Source organism: Dipteris shenzhenensis, chromosome 29 (assembly GCF_047967505.1).
Source record: "Dipteris shenzhenensis isolate YYH24624 ecotype China chromosome 29, Dip_SZ_1.0, whole genome shotgun sequence".
Taxonomy (NCBI): domain Eukaryota; kingdom Viridiplantae; phylum Streptophyta; class Polypodiopsida; order Gleicheniales; family Dipteridaceae; genus Dipteris; species Dipteris shenzhenensis.
Window position 1 is genome coordinate 34,121,112 of NC_141624.1, and position 24,248 is coordinate 34,145,359.

General features: G+C 42.3%; 1 protein-coding gene and 1 pseudogene across 1 annotated transcript; both read right to left on the bottom strand.

Annotated features, from left to right (window-relative positions):
• Positions 1 to 10,697: 10,697 nt before the first annotated feature.
• Positions 10,698 to 19,819, bottom strand: LOC147882744 (Phospholipid/glycerol acyltransferase family protein). The gene is made up of 7 exons (XM_087401012.1): positions 19,240 to 19,819; positions 19,030 to 19,151; positions 18,721 to 18,786; positions 14,440 to 14,637; positions 11,873 to 11,991; positions 11,633 to 11,738; positions 10,698 to 11,509 (listed from the first exon to the last, which is right to left on the bottom strand). The coding sequence occupies exons 1-7, from the start codon at positions 19,604 to 19,606 to the stop codon at positions 10,958 to 10,960; spliced, it is 1,530 nt and encodes a 509-aa protein (XP_087257138.1). The 5' UTR covers positions 19,607 to 19,819; the 3' UTR covers positions 10,698 to 10,957.
• Positions 19,820 to 20,027: 208 nt separating this feature from the next.
• Positions 20,028 to 23,847, bottom strand: LOC147882745 (uncharacterized; annotated as a pseudogene).
• Between the last annotated feature and the right edge of the window lie 401 nt (positions 23,848 to 24,248).

Consider the following 24,248-nt stretch of genomic DNA (forward strand, 5'->3'; position numbering starts at 1 on the left):
CGATCTAGTGGCACGCGCAAATGATATATATATATATACGTGCGCCCTCTTTTGGGTGACTGGATCTGATTAGGGTGATCTGGTCGACCCCACCTACATATAACTGCCCTTTTCGAGGTGTATAATGACCGACCTGATATGCTGAGCTGATATGTTGATGAACTAAAACTTTGGAAGAATGGAAAATTGGTGCTTGGCTGGTCTAGTGGGGGTTGACCAATCTGGCGAGCCCCACTTGCTTGTAACTGCCGCTTTTGAGGCTATGTACTGACCAGCCTATAAACCCTATAAACCTTCCCATATGCTAATCCTTTGGCTGGGCATTGCCCCAGTATCCTACCCTCAGGCACATGAACCCTTACATGAGCATACTCCATGGAAGTCCCTTGTGCATTGCTTGGCCCTGATCAATGGTTGCAGCCTAATCCAAGAACAATGTATGCTATGTTGCCCATGTAGTAGCCTGTCAGGCTGCCAACATGGCATACCATAATTATGCCTACATGGCAGCCATGATGCTGCCAATTTGATTGTTTTCTTTTCACCAACAGATCTGCTTGATGGTCTGGCAGATTGACCTGGTTGCGAGTAGACCTGCCCTAAACCCGACTCCTCAATAGTCAAAACCTGTAATGCGTAAATAACTCTTTGACCTGCTTGTCACAAGATTGTTCTAGCCCTAATCATGGTAAGTAATTCAGTCCAACAAGGATCCTTCCTTTGCTGCCCAGATGGCATCCACTTGGGCTTCTCACATAGAGCTGTCCATGTGGCAGCCCATGTAGACTAGCAGTCCCATTCATTTCCCATGTGGCAGCCCATGTGAAACACTGCTAAAGGTTAGTCTCTACCATTCTAATACCAACTCTCTCGTTGAGGTCGCAGGGTCTGGGGCCATCAATTTTGGGAGGTGAGGAGAGAGGGAGAGAGAGAGAGAGAGAGAGATTGGCTCAATTGATACCAATATGATACTAAAGGGGCAGTAAACTATATGCTGAATATGGACTGGTGAGGGAAGCTGATGTCTGCTCCATATCTGAGGCAATGGAGGGTTGGTAATTGTGATCACAGTAATTCCCCCTGTTTGTGGGCTGTGGAAGTTGTAAAATGCCTCCAAAATCGTGCTTTGTTGAAAGATAGTATGCGATCTAGGATCTGCAGTTGTTTGATCACAGTAATTCCCCCCTTTTGGGGGTTGTGAATGTCAATTCATCCTTGATTCCTAGCACAATGTATAGGTCCTGGGGGTTCCATTGAAAGAAACCCCATGAACCTTTGTATGCTCAAGCTGCTATTGGTAAGCCCCACCAGCTCTCCAAAAAGGGGCCCATTATGAAACAGATTATTGGGGATCCACCTCTTTTTGAAGTGGCATCTAATGAAGGATCTTTAGGTAGAAGGTGTTTTCCCACATCTATATGAGTCAAGCATCTATCTCTATTCTTTATCAGAGGAAGGTTATTATGCAGATGTTGAGCAACAATGTATGCTGAATACCATCGAGGTTCCACTAATGCAACTCCAGTCAAACAATGCCAAACCAGCTCCCAAATCCCGAGAGCTGTGACTATGGTTGTCACTTCAGGTCGTGTAGCTACCACTATAGGGGATAAAGGAGCCTTGCCTATCCCTTGAGATTCAAGGTCCATTCCTCCAAGGCTGGACATGCAGCTCAGGGATCCAAGGGAAAAAGTCGATGCATGTGTTGTAGAACCTTGCAAGTGAGACTCGAGGGCTGCCTGCCATAACTCTAGGCATCTGAACTGAAACCAGTGGAAACACTTGAGAGCTTATTTTGGGCCTGCAATGGACTTTATAGTTGGGATTGTAAATGTGGAGACTTTTGGGACTGCATCTATGTTTCCAACCACTTTTTATGCAAACAACTCCTTGGTGGGTGACAGTTAAGTTCCAGGTTCCTAAATTTACCTGTTCGAGATAAGGTGGTCTAGCATGCTGTAGAAAGTGGGAATGCCAAGCTACATGCAGCTGGACATTGGTATGGTAGACACAATGAAACAAGGTAGATGGTGTTAGAACAGAGAACTGTAGCTATAATTGAAGCTTTGTTTGACAGCTTGGACCTACTGAAGTACATAGTGAGTTCCTATGGTGCATTTGGTGGAGATACTAAGTAGGCTTGCGGCACTGATGGAAGCACGGCATTGCAGTTTCAACTCATCCTTCCTTTGGCTAGGTCCGCAACAAAAGAACCATCTCGAGAAATGAAATCCCAAGAATATCTCCAGGTAACCTAGACCACAAACTCTCACTGATCTCTCAAGCACGTACTCTTCTGGCTTCAGTACACCTTGTCCATCACCTTCCAGCAATGTGTCCAAGATTTGAAGAAGCACCCACAGTTCCCCTTCTGCCTTCGAAGAAGGCCCATTCCTTCCAATCTCATATTACCTGAGACATATGAAGAGCAGATTCTCTCCACAACATGCTGTAAAGACTGAAATTAAGAACATCAAGTACATACCAAATCATCGTACTGCCTGTGTGCGTGCTCTAAAAGCAAGCCATGCAGCTCATCGAGGCTCATACCAATAACCTGTGCAATCCTGTACTGCCCCCTTCTGAATTACAATATTAATCTGAACATGAAACCCTAGGGCTCTGCATGGAATCCACCCTCGTGTCAGTATCAATAGCCACGCAGGTGGAAGATTCCAAGCACTCCATGCTGTCCTTCAACTTCACAAAGGTCTCTGACTCCCCGTTGACCCACATCTCAATGTCAGACATCATCACTGTGGTTTCTAGGTTGGCATATATGACCTCCATAACACATGGATATGTCACCAAGAGTAGTTCTTTGATACCACATTAGCTTTGGCTTTTGTGTCACCCTCTGAATCTGAGTCGGACTCCTTGTTTTTCTGATCCGCCTTCTTCTTGTGGAATCCTTCGCAAAATGGCCTGGCGTGTCACAATAGAAACACTTCTTCTTTTGCTTCCTCTTGGAAGTGTCCTCATCATCTCCAGTGTCATCCTTCTTGGACTTGCCATCGTTAGGCTTGCCCTTTCCTTTGCTAGCAATGCCTTGTCATCTTTGTCGTTGTTGTAGAGCTCCTCCCTAGCTTCTTCCTGGAGCAGTAATGGACCCAACTCCTCAAAAGTCAAAGTTTTGGTCCTCTGTCCTGCTGTTACAGTCGTAACGAAGCTTTTGAAACTCCGAGGTAGTCTCCTCAGTACCATCAAGGCCAGCTGGCACGAGTCCACCTTCTGACCCAACTGATGATAGTTGATCCTTACCACCTTGACCTTCATCAAGTGGTCATGTACCGAATCTCCCTCATTCATATCCAAGTTGTAGAGCTGATGCTGAAGAAGCAAGATCCAGGATGTGTCATCTGTCTCATACATATCCTTCAAAATGGCCCACACCTCTATTGACATGTCGATCATCTGGATGTGAAGAAGCATAGAGTCCGCCGTACTTGCTATGATCAATGCTAGGAAGTGGGCATCTCTATCTTCCCAAGCTTTGAGTTCCTCTCCATCTCTACTAGTATGAGTATCTCCCCCTTGTTGTCCACCATATCCTCCAGCTTCGCTTCGACTCCCGTTGTCAGTTTCCACAATTTTCGAGCCACTAAATGACTCCGGATCTTCACCTTCAGATAGGGTAATTTGTCCCATCCAGTTTCCCAGACTCTCCAAAGTTAGGGATGCTGAAAGAAAGAAATCTGGGGGAGGAGGAAGAGAGAGAAGGGGTTGAAGAGGCTTCTAACTTTGACATCTCAGCAAAATCAAACAAAATCAACCTTCTGTAGACCAGAACTCCATACGCACCTAACTAAACTTGAGTCACCCTCCTTCTCGCAAGGGCACTATCCTCCAGTCGTGGAAGTCAATTCCCAAGAGCTTTTGAATCAGGGTCATCCTTCAACAACGTTCATGTCTTCAGGCTCCCACACCTGTGAGCCTACTTGGGCTCTGATACCATGTTAGGAATCGACCAACAGAGTGTACGCACAGCGAAAGACTGATAGAATAGCCCAGGAGCTCACACGGTTTGTGTGTGGGAGTGGAATCACAAACTTCTTAAACTCATGTGCATCACATAGATGTGCAGACTCATAAATAAACAATGAACCAGCCAGATATAGAAGCTACCAAAAGAGAATATATTTCCGTCCAAAGCTATGGACACAATACAAAAGAGAGATAGATTCAAAGTCCCATCAGAGCGTGGTACTTTGATCTTACCACCAAGTACTTCTACTATCTGCCAGATATCTCTAGACTTGAGCTCGCGTGGTCCACCTCAAGCGTATGTAGACTCTCTCTCCAGATCTCAGCACCTTACTGCCCTAGTAGACATCCTAGGTCTCAGCCAATGTAGAGCTTAGTCTGCAGCTTGATCCTCCTTGGCCTCCCTGAAGTAGGCCCAAGTATAGGTCTGCTGCTGCTGCTGCTCATTACTGCTCCTGGAAGGTTGCACTGCTGGATACCAAAATGCCCTGCCAAAGGGCTCCTTTTATAGGCCCCAAAGGGGCTCAAAACTGACCGACTTGAAGGGGCCTCCTGGCCGCCGACTTTGTCTGTCCAGCAACCGACCCCACAGCTCCCCATATAAGGGGCTGTGGGCTGCCCTTTTGGGGCTGTGTGCTGGCCGACTTTGGATGGCCAGCCGACCAGCCTGCTAGCCCTATATAAAGAGCAAGGTACTACCTTATTTGCTTATGCAGGGCCCATAACCAGGTCTGGTTGGCTGGCTATACCCAACCCAACCTATCTACACATGCCAACCCTGCTGCTGCACACCTGCCTTTGTTGTGCCATATCGAGAGCATGCTGCAGGCCATGTGCCTGCCCACAAACCTCGCCCAATAACTCGCCATGTAGGCTTCTGTAACCTGGGATACCCTGCCATCTCCCCTGCACAAAGGCAACATCTGTTGCAGCCACTTTGATGCCTCTAGGTACATGATCTCTCTCTTCTTTGATGTGAGGTGCTGCCCATGTGGCAGCCCCCTCTCTTTCTTTTCTCTTGGGCACATCCTATCCTAGGTCTCCCTCCCCCATGCTCTCCTTATATGGGGGCTTACAGATGGGGAGCTGACCTTTCCAACAAGCTGTGTGCGAGGGAAAATGTATTTATGAGCACATGTGTAGGCGTGGACACACAAGCAGCACATTTTTCAATAACCTGCTCATTCATATGTATAGCAAGTGCGGGAGCCTGGAGAATGCACATGTTGTTTTTGACAAAATAGTTAATTGGAAATTGTACTTTTAGAGTATTATGATGCAGCTGCTGCTGCCCAAAATGGGAGCTTGGATGATGCAAGAGGTTTATTTAAAGAGATGCCTCAAGGATATGTGCTCTCTTGGGATTCCATTGTGTCTATATGTGCTCAGAATGGACATGGCAAGGAGGCCTTGCAATTATTTGCTTAAATGGAGGCTGAAGACTTTCAGCTACATAAGGTCACCTATGTCTCTGTTGTGGATTCCTATACTAGTGTGATATCCTTTGAACAGGGTTGACGGATCCATGCTACTGTGGTTGGCAATGCATGGGAGTCAGATGTTGTTGTGGAGATAGTCCTTCTCAATATTTTTGGCAAGTGCAGGAGCCTAGATGATGTGATGGTAGTGTTTAAAGTTCAATGGCACAATGGAATGTGGTCTCTTGGTGTACCATGATTGCTACAGCCTACATGTGCCCAGAGTTGGCACGTTTTGGTAGGGCAGGTTAATATTAGAGGAATATTTTAGCGAGTTGTAGTTTGCCAAGGACAAGATAGGTAGAGCATTTGATTTTTTCCATTAAGGGCAAGGGTCATTGCAAAGAATCATAGTTTTCTGGTTTACAAAGTGGTCTCAATTACTCCAGTGCCAACATTACGACCTATAGGAGTGGTTGGATAGCGTGTACAGTGACTTGGCCATGCAAAGAGAAGCTTACACACAGATTTCTGTAGACACCATCATTTGGAATCCACTTTACCTAGAGTAGCCATACAAGTTTACATGTATTAGGAGGAGGTTTGGCAACCTGTGCTATATAGTTTGCTCACTATGTGAAGGTAAAACCGCTTCCATCTCGTGTTTGGTCGTGTCCAACAGCTAATCTACTTCTTCATAATATTAATCTATGCTGCAAAAGAAAAATTCAAGTACAACTTAATGATGATATATTTAATTTTTTAAAACATTTGGTTGCAAAGTGATATTTAATTATATAATACAATAATTGGTTATAAAAGTCAATATTGCATTTTTTGAGTTCCAATCTTTGTAAAATGTTTTTGAGTTTAGCATATTGCTATTTATAAAATGCAAAGTACTATCTAGTTATATAATACAATAATTGGTTATCTCATTTCTAAAATTTAAAGTCAAGATCACACTTTTTGAATTCATATCTTTGTAAAATGTCTTCAAATTTATTTTGCAGCTCTATTTAATTCATAATTTGCAAGTCATTCATTGGACTTTGATCTGAGATAGCATAAATACAATAAGTACTTCTACGTTAGCATTAACTAATTTCACAAACATGAAAATATCAATAAGTAAAAAAGAAAAAGTAGCTTCTTATATTAGCATTCAAAAATGGAAACGGCAATTCAAATGAAGTTAATCAATAAATTTCTTAAACAATAGAATATTTCTTAATACATTATGCAAATGCCATTTTTTGTATTTTATAATAATGTGAAAGTTGAATGAACCGAGTAAAGGGCACATTTCTTGGTCTTATAATTTTTAGAGAAAAAGCATGCCAGCTCTTCTCCCACACATGTGTGGTTATGAGCTAAATACAAAGCATTATGTACAAAATGCAAAGTGCTATGTGCAAAATTAAGCTATTAACTAGATTCAAATTGTTATATGCTAGATTAGAATTTTTAAAAACAAAGTGCAAATGTGTTAAATTCAAATTGGTATGTGCTGAATTCAAATTGTGCTGAATGCAAATTGAAAAATGTTGTATGTTAAATGCAAATAACTAAATGCTATATGAAAATTACTTTGTGCTTAATCCAAGTCGACTTTAACCCAAGGAAGGGCACGTTCCTTGGTCTTATAATTTTTGGAGAGGAAGCATGCTAATTCTCCCCCCATACATATGTGTGGTTATGTGCTAAATGCAAAGTACTATATGGCGTAATGCAAATTACTAGATCAAAAAAGCATAGTGCTATGAAGCAAATTCAAATTAAGGTGCTAAATTCAATTTTTTAAAACCAAAATATGTCAATAAGACAAATGTGTCGTTATGTGCTAAATGCAAAGTACTATGTATGGAATCCAAATTACTATATACACAATGCATAGTGCTATCAACTAATGTGTGAAATACAAAGTGCTATTAATCAAATTCAAATTGCTATGTGCTTAATTTAAATTTTCTCAAATTTAAATTGCTGTTTGCTATTTGCAAATTGCTATGTGCTAAATGCAAATTACTATGTGTTATATTTAATTATTATATGCTATATTCAATTTGCTATGAACCTAAGGTAGAGGTGTTATAAATTCTGTGTGTCAAACACAAAGGGTTATGTGCTAAATTGAAATTTCTACATACTAAATTCAAATTCATTTTCCTTGAATGTGAATTCAAATGAGCCCAAGGAAGGGCACGTTCCTTGGTCTTATAAATAGGAAGCGTGCAGACTCTCCACCCACACAAACATGAGGTTATGTGCTAAACGGAAAGTTATATGTGCCAAATGCAAAGTATTATCTATGTAGTAAATTCAAATTTATATATCTTGAATGCGATTCAAAGTGAAAAGGGCACCTTCCATCGTCTTATAAGTTTTGGAAAGAAAGTGTGCAAACCCTACGCCCACAAAAACTTGTGGTTATGTGCTAAATGCAAGGTACTATTTGCCAATTTCCTAGTTGCTAAATCCAATTCTCTAAAAACAAAAGGTGTAGAAATTGTTATTTACAAATTCAAAATTGCCATCTAATTATATAATACAATAGTAGCTTATCTCATTTCTAATGAATTACAATCTTTGTGATACATCTTGATTTTATAAATTCAATCATCTTTGGGCAAATAGCATTGTGCCATAAAATGAAAAGTTGAGCTCTCCTTGACCCACGTGTCAAGGTTTTCTCAATGAGAAATATTAATTCTAAATGTTTGGGGAATGGCAAGAAATTCATCTAAAATATAGTTTAGCTCAATGGAGCTACCTGCCTGGAAGTAGTTGCTTCCTCTATTCCTAACTAGCACCAGAATGAGATTGATACTAAACTTATGGCACAATCACAACACTCGCAATTGACAAATTGAAGAGATAAAGGGGTCTCGAGACGTGAAATTTTATTTTCTTAAAATTAAGGCCCCACCTTGAGGCCCAACAAAGCGGGTCTCTAAACCATCCTAGACGAGTCATGCTACTCATCTCTTCAATGGCTGCAATGGGTTGGAGTGCAAATTGCTCCACACAAAACTGCTCCTGCAAGTTTGAGCATGTTGCAAGGTGATGAGGGGGGAAGTTAGGGCCAGAAGAAGGTCCGTGGGAAGAAGGTTGGAGTTTATAGACTTGACAAGCTTTGAGTTTTGTGATGCCCCAGCCATTGATGCTAATATTGCACATGCAAAGACACCTGCTGATGTTGATGAGAACAAAGAGCCGTAAGTAAATATTTGTGCATTGAGCGAGGTCATAGGAAGGCGTTGAGTAGCTAAGTGTGCCCTGCGAGCTGATAAGAAGGCCTTGCGAATCCATTGCCACTATATGCATTTTGGAGTGCTAGTGCAACGACCCACTATATGGGTTTTTGGGCACTGATGGTTACGTGATTCAACGATGACAACCTCCATAATGACTTAGCAACGAATATGAACGACAAGTATAGAGAATGAGAATGTCTATGTTGCCTTTATATTGAATGCAAAGCTTGCCGATGAAATTGGATGGTCCCGAAAATGGTAGACTTTCCTTTGTTAAATTTGATGACCAGTGTTCAGCTTAACGGTGCCATTGATTTAGTGTTAGATTGGTTCATGCCTCAAGATATTGACATAATGGTAAACCTGGCAATTATATCCGCCCTATGATTTATGTCCCCCTCAACATAATAATGGTATAATAAAATAATGAGAAATGTAGAATGCCCTGTAGTTACTTCGTGGAAATGGGTTGTGGCTCATTTGTATTTTTTTTAAAACTCCGAACCTCGTTAAAAGATCAAGGGGAAGGCCCAAGAAGCTAGTCTCTGCCGCCAAGCCAGACACATCCAAGGTTAGGTTTACAAGCTCACGATCATAGTAGGAGTCGATGGGGCTAATATTGACCTTGGTGTCCTGCCCAATCGAGAGCGACTTTGGTCAGAGTCATGTCTCGAATCTTTTCGCTATCGAGAGGGGGGCATATTATTTCACCTACATCTACAAATAGTTCGCCAGATTACTACCAAGAGCATCTGCGGAGTGAACCGGCCTATCCAAAGATACATAGGTTGGGACAAGAACCATCCAATCGGAGGCTTGATCATGTGTAGAAGCCTAAAGCAAAAGAATCTCATACATTCCATGGCATGTTGAGCCACTGCATGAAGAATTTTGGGCAATCGCACTTCCAGACAGTGCCAAGGACCTACAAACTGGCATGGACCTTTATATACTATATGGCACAGATGATGTGAGGAGTTGTGTTTGCTTGACTAGTTCAATAATTTTCGAGAGGGCATTCATGTATTAGAAGTACAAAATGGGATCTAGGCTTGAAGCAACGTTGGATAAGTGTCTTGCTAAGATGATGTGCGATGGCAAGTACTACCCTTCTGCATCATGGGTTGTTACTCCATAACAAGGTAGGGGCATGGAATACTCACGATCGATCACGCTATGGCATGCAATGATTTCGCCTTCCTCAATCACTATCACGAATGTCAACAGTATATTTTTCTCGACTCATGCGATTCGCACACAACCTTGTTTAGATTTGCACATCCGCTATCCACGACACCCCGCTCCCAAGTACTTTGATGTTAGCTCGAGCAAGTCACCCATGCTAGCGCAAACTAGGCCTATCGATGTACCCAAACCGGATCCTAATATTGACAACATAACTGGCATCAACAGCACTACAAGCATTCCAAAGTCTAACATCCAGCCCACCGCAAGTACTCCAAGTTCTAGCATCGAGCTATCCCCACAACAAGCTTCTAGCCTTGGGCGTCGCTCAAGGAAAGGGCCAATGGTCGAGCAAACTCAAGGTACCAAATGCAAAGTGTTATATGCCAAATTCAAATTGCTACACGCTATATATAAAATGCTATGTACTAAATGGAAACTGATATGAATCCAAGGATGGGCACGTTCCTTGGTCTTATAATTTTTGCAGAGGAAGTGTGCCAACTCTCCCCCCACACTATACATGTGATTATGTGCTAAATGTAAAGTGCTATATGCAAAATGAAAAATGCTATGTGCAAAATTCAAATTGGTATGTGGTAAATTGAAATTGCTTTATGCTAGGATTCTCTTATGTTTTTCATAAACATTGTTCTCACAAAAATCCAAATCAACCAGCATATCAAACCTAGCAACAGAATCATTTTGGTCACAAGGACAACCTTCACCACACTAACCTCATTTTGTTCGTAAGGACATACCATGTGTTTCAACTTAATTCAAAACCAAATTTCTGCTGTAACCTCTTCTAGCCCTATCCAACTGCAGTCCCAGGCAAGCAGAACTGCTTAGAAACTAAGCCAAAACCATATACTTTATAGACTGCCAGAATACAAACACACATACCCAAAAAGGCACATTTGCAAATTTGTGTGATGTGCAAAGATCTAAAGCATGCTGATGAGAACAACAAAACCATTTGCAGGCAAAGATACATCGCGCATGCATGCACAATTTTACCCCATCATGAGCACTTCACACCTTGCATGACATGTAATAAATTAAATGCTACAGATGGTAGAAGAGGAGTTTCTCTAAATGCATTGCAAGTGACTAGTTCCTCAACATTGCTCCCCCAGTTCCCCAGTAGCAACTGCATCTAAGTGATCCCTGTGCAGCAAAACCTACAAAAACTGCTGGATCCAAAAATCTATGAAGCCTTGTTACTATCCCTTCTTGCAGGGTACTCAAACCTAACCCAGGCAAAAGTCTACTCTCCAATAACCATGCTTCTTCTACCATCTCTATTGGTGACTTTCTTGGTCTTAAGTCCTCACTACACTGGTTAATTACATCTTCACGGTCATGAGCGTGACTCTGTTTCAGGTACTTCTGCACAGTATTTCCCCTGCTGACCACTTCTTCAGGTCTGATTTCAGCTGTTCTCCAGTCACCATCTGTTTCTCTTGAGATGGGCAACTGCTGCTGCTCTGTAACACCACTACTGCTCAAAACAAGTCGGTCAAGCTCTGTCTTTAGACATTTTAGATGCTGACCCACACGCAAGGCTATTGCTTCATATAGTGCAGCTCTTGGGAGTTCGTTCTTTTCAAACGATGCCACAAGATCATCCATTTCGATAGGATCACCAACGAGCACTATAACCTAGCATGCATTCCATACACAGCCCCCGGCCCCAAAAAATAAATAAAGGGTTCAGAAAAAACCATCTTTTAAAGCAATTGCTCACACACACAAGACAACCAAGAAAAGGCCTTCAAAACTCACTTTTTTCCGTATTGATGGAAACTTACTGCCAATTGGCATAACTTCTTGCATCCCTGAATGCACAAAGGGAACAACCAGAGGTACTTTACCAGCATCAAGCACCAACCTACACATGGACCCAAACACAAACAAACTTTTTTCAAAGAACAAATCTCAATTGTTTACTTGAGAAATCATAGCCACCACACCCCCAAAAAAAAAACCAAAAAAAAAATTCACAAAATCAAAGTTTAGGTTCACCTTCCAATTCCTCTTTTTGCACTCTGGATAGTCTTTCCTCCATCTCGAGAGCGACTCCCTTCAGGGAAAATGTGTACCCAGTCACCTCTGTTTAATTTTTCTACTGCTAAATCAATGCCCTGCCAGATAGACAACTCAGACGTTATCAAGTTAGCCACGCATTTCCAAACAAACCACCAAACTCTCTTTGTCGGATGAGGGTTTTCCTTTCAAAAACCAAAAATTTTGCCTGGGTGGGCAGCCATAGGGGATTGGGAAAGAGTGACCAACAAAATGTACAAGACATCGATGACAGGATTGGGGACATGCATTACAAATCTTAGAAACAGAACAACATTTGCACCAAGACACAGCATTTCATAGTGAGAGCAGAAGAATCGTATAATGTGGCTCCCCTACCACAGATACCTTTGTAAGATTAGAATATATCCAACCGTACAAATTAGTTTTTTGTTGTTCTAAAGTCCAAATTTTTACATTGAAAATAAAAGAGAAAACGAAAGAGAAGAAAAACTTGAAGCTGCCTGAGCAGAGACTTCCCCCCCGACCCCAAAAAAGAAAGGTTTAATTGCACAAAGCATTAAGAGCAGATTATTGCAGACTGGTATTCAGCAACGAATGGGTCAATAGATGAGATGGAGAAGAGCTTCTAACCAAAACCTCAGGAGGACGCAATATGCTGCGAGTAAAATGAAGAAGAGAGCTTACAAGGAAATAGGAAACAAAATCAGACAATTCAGCTACTACAAAAAACGCATCAGTGCAGAGAGCTCCAAGATCATATATTTTGCAGAGAGAGAGCCCTTATTTGTATGACAAAAAGCCACCTAATAAATAAGATGAGTGAACATGTGTATTCAAACAGGGTTTCATCACTGAGTATGCAAAACAGGGAGATGTGAGTTGCTCCACGGGAAGAGCAGACGTGTCAAATGCGCTGAACAAGTAGCGAAAAAGCGCCATTCATTTTAACAGCACCCAAACAGGGTTTCATCACTGAGTATGCAAAACAGGGAGATGTGAGTTGCTCCACGGGAAGAGCAGACGTGTCAAATGCGCTGAACAAGTAGCGAAAAAGCGCCATTCATTTTAACAGCACCCTGCCTATCCTCACCTCAGTGCACCAGCCCTTAGCTCCAACACTACGAATCTTTTTGTACATTTTCTTAAATTAACAACATAATCATTAGAATTTCACCCAATGGAGAGCTGAGGGTGTGAAACCAAGTTTTCAAGTCCAGAATTTACCTGTATTTTCAACCCTTAGATCTTTGAATCCATCTTTCTGGAATATACAACTTTAAATTTGGGCACTTAAACTACTATCCCCATGTCTAGATTCATCTTTCCTCATTGAGGTACAAGCCCCGTCCTTGTTCGACCACTTGCTCCACGAGCACAATAACAAGGTGTGCCCTTTAGTTTGCAAATTGACACTCAACCCATTACAAGCTTGTTTTTACAAAGGATATGCGTAGAGCAAGGCACTTGAGATAACTTTTGGGATCATCACCTCATTGGTGCTAGGTTGGGCTTGGTGAGGTTATAGCTAGTCGTGCCTTTGGTATGATATTTGCACGCTTCCACCTAGATTGTTATAGGAGACAAAATAACCAACCCTAGTATCCTACTAGGGGGGTTATTTTGCAAGGGCAAGGCAATATACCAAATAACCAACCCTTGTGGGGGATGGTCCCATTCACACCCAATCCTTGTGTGTGTTTATATTTCTTTGAACCTTATTCTCCATGGATATAATGAGAAGTCTGTTTGCATCTCTCCTTTCCTAAAAATTGTTGACATGGAATATTGAGATTGATTGAATTCAAAAATAAGACTAGAACATATCCAACCATACAAATTCAGATTTTTGTTATTCTAAAGTCCAAAATTCTACAATGAAAATAAAAGAGAAAACGAAAGAGAAGAAAAAAGAGCAAACAAAAAATGAAGTAAAATAAAAACAAATGGTAAGACATACCTAGCAAGCAAAACAACGCTTATGTCGTCATCAATGCCCAAGCATAAGCAGCTATACTGGGTTTCTAAAGACCCGTGGAGTCTCTTGGGCAAACCCAAAATTAAACAAAAGGGAAAGATAATGAGAAATCAAGAAGAAAGGAAGAAGGTGAAAAAGAAAAATAAACAAACAAATCAAGAAACAAAAGAGACCCAAAAAATAACTTTTAAAAAGTTTAAAAAGTTTAAAAAACAGAATAAAACCTCTCTCTCTCTCTCTCTCTCTCTCTCTCTCTCTCTCTCTCACTCTCTCATGTCTGAATGAAAGAAAGAATGACAAAATGAATAAATTATTTAAAGCATAAAAGACTAAAGGAACCTCTATCTTTGATGCTAATAAGAGACTCAAAGGCTATAGAACCTATTTGTCAAATTTCTACACTGATTGAGAATTTTCAGATTTAGGCTTGCATTCAAGAGACACCAAAACAACAAAATCACATTCTACTGAATACTGAAAAGACAGGCAGTTTATTAACAATTATTTTACACAAAATTGCACATCGCACTTCATATGCACCTCTTATACTGATGACAAAAAAGATTACCTTCTGATAAACACCACCTCCACGAGCAAGTGGCAGAACTTTAACGCAACGAAAGAATGCAGAAGTGGCAGCATTGGTAAAACACCGATCTGTTGCACAAAGTGTCCACCTTAGGCAGTTGGCATCTAATAACAACTGGGGTGGCAGCATTGCAGCTAAGACCAGTGGATCATCCATGGATGCCACATGATTGCTCACCTAGATAAGTAGAAAAAGTTAGCTCTTTGAAAAGGTCTTATTGCAGCCATAGCCTTTTCCATGCCTTGGAACATACCAACATGAAGTATTAAGCATTAAAATAAGAGGAACTGAACAGCAAGGAGGTGGGTGTTTCACATGCATGTGTGTGCGTATGTGGCAAGAGGGGGGGAGGGAAAGGGGGGGGGGGGATCTTTTAGCTTAGAGAAACTTGTGCATGTAATAACTTTGAGAAAAGAAAAGATGATGTTGCAAAGATATACTTACCCCTATCTAAAATCTGTCCAAAAAGGCTAAAGCAAAGAGAGAGATTTGTTAACGTCTTTTGAAGTCAAAAAAGATATGTGACACAAAGTAAGTGACAGGAGAGCCCAAAGGCCTCTCAGACTCATTAAGAACAATCACAAAGACAAAGTACGACTTTGTTCACGTGTGGCACCATGTAAATCAAGGTGGTTGAGGTCTTTCATTATCAACCGATACACAGAGGATTGCATCAATGAAAGTGACACATGTACTTGTATGGATGAAGAGATGTTGTACGCCTATTTAAGAAAGCATCTTGTGATGGAAAGATCAATTACTTGCTCCTATCTCTTTGCCTTGATTGTCTACTTCGAGCCTCCGTAGTTTGCCTTATCACCAACAGGTGATATCAGAGCTTTGCCAAAAGCTCATCGACATTCAGTAGTTTCTTATATCTATATATATCTAGATGAATCCAGGAAGATGACCAAACTCGTCCTTTAAAAACACAACACAGTGTGCAGTTTCAATCTCATGATAGTCATTCATAAGGTTGAAACCATAAACTCATCACGCATAGCAGGGAGTAGCTACTACGACATCCCCACTGACATCATCAGCGCCCAACAGTGGTTGTAGGCCACAATATAAACATATGCTCTCACATATACAAATCCACACCCCCACACATACTTGAGCATCTACTTATACAAGGTCTTCGTACTGAGTTTCTGTCGGCACTCCAGAGGTGAAGGGCAAACTCAGCCGTGACAAAGGCTAGCACTAAAGGAGAAGGCTAATCAAAAAGAAATCCACATTCTCCTCATTCAAGCTCCGACTACTTGTGAAGACTTATATATACCTTTGTAAGACTAGAATAAGTCCAATCATACAAATTTAGATTTTTTTGTTCTAAAGATCAAAAATCTACACAGAAAATAAAAGAGAAAATGAAAGAGAAGAAAAAAGAGGTAAACAAAACCTTTATGAAAAACAAAAGGAAGATATACTTAGCAAGCAAAGCAACACTTATGTCATCATCAGTGCCCAAGCATAAGCAGCTATACTGGGTTTCTAAAGACCTGCAGAGTCTCTTGTGAAGACTTGCCTATTCTCTGCAAATGACAGCGATGATTTCTGCAACCTCAATGAATCTGGTCTTCCTCTTTTCGCAGAATTTTCTTGCCTTGTACTATTGTCAAAGAAGAGAGTCGACATACATTTTTCGAGGAAGCACAATTCCGGGTTGCAGATCTGCATTTCTGTCAGGCTGCAGATTTTCATCTCCCGGGTTCGCCCAACGCCCTCACCAAAGGTTTGGGAGACAATGTCCAGCATTACTGCCTGGAACATTAGGGTCGCAGATCACTTGGACGGCTACCCTCCTGGCCATCTGGCAAGACATCATATTTACCTTGAGCGCTATTTGGGAGCACAGTACTCCTGGATCGAGAGTGATTACCAAGACACAGGAGCGTTTTGCAAGGCCTGGCCTGCAGGAGTTTTCTACACCCTTTCCACAGTGGAGATCCACTGGATGTATAGACCACCACCCTGGATGCTAGCCCCTGCTCTAGAGATTCCCTAGGCAGTGAGCTACGATCTCTAGACATAGGCTGGGTTCTCTTCTGACAGCCGGGCTCTTTCCATTTGTATTACCATCCTTAGCTCCTCTTGGAAGCTGATTTGTATGGTGTTTTTCAAGCATTAATAGAAGTTTCCTTTTCTTGCAAAAATAAAAACACACACGGTGACACACACATGCAAGTCGCCTCTCAACCTATGGCTTGTGCGACTCTACATAACTCCTTATAGCTACACTTATTCTATAAACCAAATCTGCCAAGACATGCTCTAGTTAGTGCAGGACCCAAAAAGAACTCTCATGAATGGCGCATCAATTCACTACACACACACACACAACATATTCTCAAAAACATGCTCAACTCATCCTCTAAAGCACAAAATTTACTGCAATTTCAATCTCATTATAGTCACCAGGTTGACAACCATAAACTCCATCACGCATAGCAGGGACTAGCTAATATGGCATCCCCACCGCTGTCATCAGAGCCCAAGGGTGGGTGTAGACCATAGTATAAACATATGCTCTCAAACATACAAAACCACACACCCCCACATACTTGGGCATCCATTTATACAAAGGTCTTCATACTGAGTTTCTGTCAGCACTCCGGATGTGAAGGGCAGACTCAGCCGTGACAAAGGCTGGCACTAACGGAGAAGGCTAATCAAAATGTAGTCCACACTCTTTTCACTCAAGCTGCGACATCTAAGCAAAAATGCTTACAAATGCAAGCCCCCCAGCGCAGCACAAACCAACTCAACTACATTGCCACCCACGATAAGTGACCTTCTGCAATTCCTTCGTCAATAAAAGGCACAAAACATCTTCACTTCCACCAAGACTCACCAAAACCCAACCAAACAAACACACAAATCTATATCGCTGCAACAAGTATGCAAGGTGTATCATCACCCAATCAGACGACACACATAAACAGCAAACACTACTTGCATACACACTTTGCATATTTCTTTCCAGAACCGTCCTTTCACTTGTGTGAGCCCCTTTTACCCTAGAAGCTCCTTACCACACTTGGCATCTTGCCACGTGGCCATCCCTTATGCTCCTCCCCATAGTGTACTCTCATAACCCCCTATAGCCAATACCAACTAGTCCCCTTGCACCTGTAATCCACAAACCAAACATCAACCACACGGTTTCATACATCAAATTAAACCAATATGTACAACTTACAAAACCCAATTACCTCTTATGGTCTCTCTAAAGACTTCTATCGATTGATCCTTCCAAGGTCACATTCAACCGAAACATAACACGTTGAATGACCTCTAGCTCGGGGGTGACCCTTGCAGGGATCGGCTAACCATTGATGGCCGAGATCAGCTTTGCCCGTCCCAGTTGGCTGAGGCTAACCTTGTATGGGGTGTTTCACTTGGGATGCTGCATAAAGGAAACAATGGCAAATACACTGGCACAACCACGTATACCTCAAGAGGCCAAATGGGAACTGGAACTCAAGCATCCATCACTTAATGGAGGGCGTGACAAATCAAGCCACGACGGGCACATCAGCAGACCTATCATATAGATCTAACGAAACATGACGCCAACTCCGAGCGGGAGGGTCAGTTCAGGTAGAATATCCAATTGTTAGTCTTGCTACAGACTATCATTCTCTCTCACTGATGTGAATGCTTGTTGGAAAGCTACAGGGCAAGGTCTCTGCGCGCATATAAATGACTCCTGAGTAATGCAGCAGAGCAGGTTTGTACATCCTTGCAAAGGCCTGCTGAATATTCAAGTCTCCTTGGTCTCCTTGCCTCTTCACACACAGCCTCTTCGTGCACGCACAGGCATCCAAAGAGACCAGTGTTCTGTATGAAGGGCGGTTGCCCCGTGAAGGTGACTTCCACGAAGGAAGTTCAGTCCACAAGATATCACGTAAGCAGTTGCAAGAAACTTTCCATACCACTGGGGCGAAACAAAATTCCCACACTATTGAAAGTAATCCCATACCTTTAAGCATGATAGCGCTAAAACTTGCTCCAGTCTTCTACACATAGCTAACAATCTCCATACTTCGTGAGCTCTTCAAATAAAATAAGAGTTCATATGCCTAATGCCCATTTCAAGGATTGATCTACCCAATACTCGAGGACAAATCCTAGAGTACGGATGAGTATTTACACGTATTGGCTATCCTGACCAATTCAAAAGGCTCCTAGAAGAGAATACAATAGAGAACCGATGAGTATGAGCAGCCTTAGAATAAGAAAATGTGCACTTACAGTGATGAGTGCCTGACCTTCAGGGCGATGTAATATTGCATCGACGAATTTCTCGGCACCATAAACCTGTCAAAATAAATTCGTTCTTTAAAATATGTTGTCAGTAAAGAACACGTAACAGATACATAAGTAGATGAATCCAGAACCATGCCCAAGTACAGTTAACACATTGAAGATTATGCTGCCAAGTTGTAAGCTGCGCTTCAAGGGTAACATTCAAGCTGTTTTCTATGAGAATTACTAACGATAATGACGAACACAGAAGTGATTCGACATATGATGTTCGACAGCAGAACTGGTTGAGTGTACCTCTGTATGGTTGAAACCGTGCATAAATACACGGCAAACATTTCCAATGATAGGTAAGGCCACAGCCTGTAGCAAACGGACAACATGAGAGTTCTCCCCAAAAATGGCCTTGTAATTGGCTTCTGCACGTCGCATCCTCCAATATTAGGCTTTTCGAGTAAAATAACCACTAAATTAGATGCAGTTTCGTCAGAATCCTGTAAGCACAACCTGTCCGTTCAGTGATACCGCCCCTGATCGGCGATCCGGGCGAGTCCAGGGTGTCCGTCAGCCGGTTTCTAGAGACGGATGCATCCACGAATTCCCCAGAGCCTGCTCCCGCTGCGAGCTTCAGAGTGGACCTCAGCTGCCTAGCGATGTTGTGCAAAGCCCGGGAAAAGACGACGTTTCCTTTAAAGACTCGAGCTCCGACGAGGCCAGTAGCCTTGGCGTAAGCGACAGCCTTGCCGGAGCGCTGCATTTGGCGCAGGAAAACGTAGGAGGAGGAGGTGATGCGGAGGCGATCTTTGATGCGGCGCTGCATGGTTCGGACATTGGAGAGCCATTGGGAGTGTTCTCGGGGCCATTTAATTTCCATGGGAGGAGGTCAATCCATCAAAGGGACGGATTTTCGGAAGGCAGGAAGATGGAAGGGATCGATCGAAACGGAATCGACGATCGAAAGGAGGGGAAATGGAAGAAATTCTACGGAGATTGAAGCAAGAAATGCATCAGAATGAGATGTAAAAATTGAAATGAAGAAGATGAAGAAGATGATGATGAACAAAAGAGTCAGTTCAGTTGCTCAGATATTTTGTCCCCCTTTTTCACTCACAACCCAAAATTAGGGTTTTGAGTGAACCTGCAGCATCTTCATTTTCACCCTTAAAACATATTTTCTCAATTTTGTAAACTCTGTAAAATTTTAGGCAATTTGGTTATATTTTAGCAAAAAGATCGGCAAATTCTCGAGCAAAACCTACTTTTGTGATTTGTTGAGACCTCGCACGCATCTCCTCCTAGCGGTTGTTGATCATCTCTGCACAACAGAAAGGGGCTCGCCTGCCGGAGAGCACGTCCGCCACGAGCTGATGCGCTTTCACCAAGCTTATTAAATGACATCATCAGACATCATACACTAGTATTCTGTTAGACACTCTCTTGGCCAAGATTGTGACGCCGCCCAACTTTTGTTCCTTGCCTGCACGTCACTTACCTGCTAGTTTATTCTTCTTTTGCACGGCAAGCGAACGGTTGTGGAAAACCCCTGACAAGCTTGCACGAGGCAAGTTCGCACGGATGGCTGTGAAACCCGCCTTAAACCAAGCTCAAACAAAGAGGCGTACACAAGGAATACATCTCCAAGGCCAATCAAATTCTAATTTGGAACATCAAGTGGCAAACTCCAACACCCTTACGCACGGCCCTGACACTCTATGTAGGGCCAATCGTAGGGAGGGGCCATGGACTTGAGTACTACCCTTATCCTTTGCCACTTGAGCATATCCAGGGCCCCCTGGTCACCTTATCCTTTGCCACTCGAGTACTACCCTTATCCTTTGCCACTTGAGCATATCCAGGGTCCCCTGGTCACCTTCCGTCTTGGCCCCACTCTGTATAGACCATAGGACGCGGGATCATCGCGTATAGCTCCAAAATCCTCGTACCTGCCCCTCTCAGGTGAGAGAGGCTCTTGGCATGTGCCTCCGTTTCGGGGGCTCTAGCTCAACGATCCAAGGCATCTAGCCAAGCCACTATCCCATTGCACCCTACAAAATCTGCATTTGTTGTTGTGCCAATATGTATCCCTCCTGATCACAGACCTCAGGATGCCAGAGAAGGGGCTGGCGCTCAAAGATCCACCAATGAGATTGCTACCACTATCCTCCTGACTAGGGGTTATCCCTAAGAAGCCCTTGTTGAAGCAAGATCTTCCAAGGCTCTAATCTTGCAACTCCACTTGGGGTCGAATCAGAAGAGATTGTGTTGCATGCACCAAGCCCTTGTGAAACACCAACAAGACTAATTCGATCCAGTTAATATTTGGCTCCAAAAGCCTGGCAGTACAAACTCCCTCTAGACTCTCTCTAATGTGTCCTCATAAAAAGGACCGTATCATCTGCAAACTTTAAGTCTAGAGCGTCTTGCCAAATTGGAAGGCACATCCCGGTGAGGCCTACCACCTAAGAGCGCTGAAAATAGCCTAGACACAAAGAGGAGAAAAAATGGAGCAAGAGTGCAGCTTGGCACACTGAATGGGAAAGAGGAAAGGCCTCCCCATATACCATCCCAACAAGCATCTAAGAACACTCCCTGGGCATTCTCTACATGGTGCCCTCCAAAAAAAATCAATCCACCCTATCATAAGCCTTCTCGAAGTCTAAGAGGAGGACTACGATAGGCTAAGACTTCTCCCATGCCCAATCCACAGCCTCCCTAAAAGTGAAGATGTTGTTCAAGCTGCTGCGTTCTTGGACAAAACCTGTCCGAGTATCATGGATAATGTCAGTTAGATGGGGTCAAACCACAAACTCAAGACTTTAGCTAAGATCTTGTAGGTGGCATCCAAAAGGGGGATTAGATGTCCTTAACAAATACACTTGACTGTGGTCTCCTCCTTTATGGGGCGAGAGTTTGGGCTATGGAAATGCACTAGAGCTCTGCAACGTCACTAAATTTGGGCAAATGCCTATGTAGGGGTCTATTCAAGAGCATGTGTTTCTTGCATGAGGACCTTTGTGACTGCAGATGATTGCTTCATTGAATGGAATATCAAACCCTCTTAGCCAGTCTGGCCAACAAGCCGGCTAGGCTGTCGACCCAATGCCAAGTCACCGAATGGTTAGGGGCCTGGTTGCCCCCCCCCCCCAACTAGGCACCTAGGTGGTGCCCATGTGTCAACCACTTGGCAGAAGCAAAAGAGCCCGAGGGCAGGCCTAAACTGTCTCGCACCCCCTGTAATAGCCACGAACAGTGCCTCTCAAAGGCGGCCTACAAACAGGCCCAAAGGACCCTGTCTCTATCTGACCTGAGCCGTACAGACCCCAACAACCTACCCCTACCAAGGCCGATGTCTGTGACGGGAATTAAATTATGTTAAAAATCCAAAACAAAAGAAACACTCGTGTTAACACAAGGAAACAAAGATAAAGCAATACACATATCATAAAACAAATGAAACACCAACAAGGAAAGAATTATTCTCGTTATTTTTAAATTAGTTATTCATTTATTTAACTAATTAATATTTAACTCTAATAATATAAGGGGCTGGCGAAAAACCAAAACTAAATAGGTACCTAAGAGCAAATGACCTTTAAAAATAGAACAAACCTATTTTGATTCTACATTCAAGGATCCTAAACATACCCAAGTTCAAACTACTAAAGACTAATGACAAGATAGAGCAGAGTTTCTTCATTACTTTTCTTGTATTATAGCTCTTTTTGACGAGAGAACCTATAGAATTGTGCAATTTGACTGTTGCTAGTTTTCCATTAGGTGCAATCTGAATGTCATTCAGTTTTTCAGAAAATTTATCGGTTCTAGCTGTTGCAACTATGGTAGATGATAAGCCGGTGAGAACTTACTTTTTGCATCTTTTTGAGAATGGCATCTTCATAGTCATGGTAACCAGAACCAATTATATTGCCCAAACTCCCCTCTGCATGAGTGCTATTTCATGTAGTAGCTACTACTGAGGCAAAGTTTTCACCCGAAGCACTGTGAGCTACCAAAGGCACAACAAGCAAAGGATTTATAGTATCTCCACAATGACTCTTTGTGGCAGCAACCTACTCCAAGCCAGAAAGCGATCAGGATTAGAAACTATTTTCACATCATAGGTAGCATACAAGCCGAGAAGCACATTAGAAACTACTCATACTAAAAGTAGCTAACAAAGCACATCAAATTCCACAACAAGGACAGGCTAGGTCTACATTGATCGTATTTACCACTTCTTCTTTTGAACTCATAACCACCGATGTAGAGCTTTTCTTATTGGCATTCTTTGGTCGAATAACAATGTCTTCAACCCTTCCAAACCGCTGGAAAATACTTTTCAATCAACTGCAGAATAGTCACTACCTCCACTGTCTCATGGCAGCCATGATACCTGTCTATCGTTTCCACTCCCTTGGCTAATGTTATTGACTTGTCTGTGTTTAGCTGTTTATCTGATTCAAGAAACATGCCATGAGAAACCTTTTAACGACGCATGCCACAAATCCATGCTATTTTCTCTTGCAAACGCTTGGAAGCCCTTTCTTCTTCAGCCTTTTCTTTATGTTGGGCTTCAAAGGCATGCTCACGCTCTGCGAGATCCTTCATCATCTTTCTTCGCTTGGAGCTGATCTGATTTTCTCTTTCTAATCTGGCCTTCTTGACATTGAGCAGGTCATCATAAGCTTTGCGAGGATTTTCATCAGATAACACATCATATGCCTTTTGTAGTTCAGGAAATTCAACAGCTATAAAGAAAGATAGTATCAATGTAGTTTGAGTGAAATGTATAAAACCAGCAATCAGTTTTCTCAAAAAATGACTAGGAAACTATGCAACAAAATATGTTGAATCGAACATATGGCTTGAACTCAAAACCATGGTGATGCAGCTATCTTTTCATTAGATAGATCTTGACAAGCTACACAATCATTTATTCAATCAGCGCAACAGAGTTTAATTACTTGCAAGAGGATCATCATGCCTTTTTTCAGGGTGGCAAACCAATGCTCGAGCATGGTATGCTTTGTGTATTGCTGCAACTGAAGTGATATTCTCCCCTTGCAGTCCAGCTATTAGGCCGAGGATCAAGTAGTAATCCTCCTCTTCCTCCATTGGAAAACTACAAACAAGACAAAATTTTGTCTTTCATCCTAATCACCCCAAATGTGCACAAAAAAGGAAGGTGAAAAAACAATGGTGAAGAGACCACAGCCAGCTACTAAGATATATTGCACCATCCTTCACAACAAGATTGGTAAGCCAAAAGAAAGAACCAATTTCTTTTTAACCAAGACGAGACACAAAGAGCAGTAATCAAAACAAGGTATGGCCCTGCCTTTTGGAGTGTCATTATAAGTCCAAGTGTAAGTAGCTCAATAAATATTTTGAATAACCTGTGAAAGGAAACGATAGGAGTAAATTAGAAGGAAAGGAAAAGCAAAAAAAGTGAAGGTGAAGGAATATCGAGAAAGGTAAATGAGGCCATTAATTAAAAGTGGGGACGAGTGCCTATT

What these genes read in the sequence shown, in the direction of transcription:
- LOC147882744 (XM_087401012.1), bottom strand. Translation starts at nt 19,606, where the DNA reads ATGGAAATTAAATGGCCCCGAGAACACTCCCAATGGCTCTCCAATGTC. An exon ending in AAGGTCAGGCACTCATCACT is followed by an intron (nt 14,638 to 18,720) that starts GTAAGTGCACAT and finishes CTACTTATCTAG; the next exon opens with GTGAGCAATCATGTGGCATC. An exon ending in TTCCATCAATACGGAAAAAA is followed by an intron (nt 11,510 to 11,632) that starts GTGAGTTTTGAA and finishes AATGCATGCTAG; the next exon opens with GTTATAGTGCTCGTTGGTGA.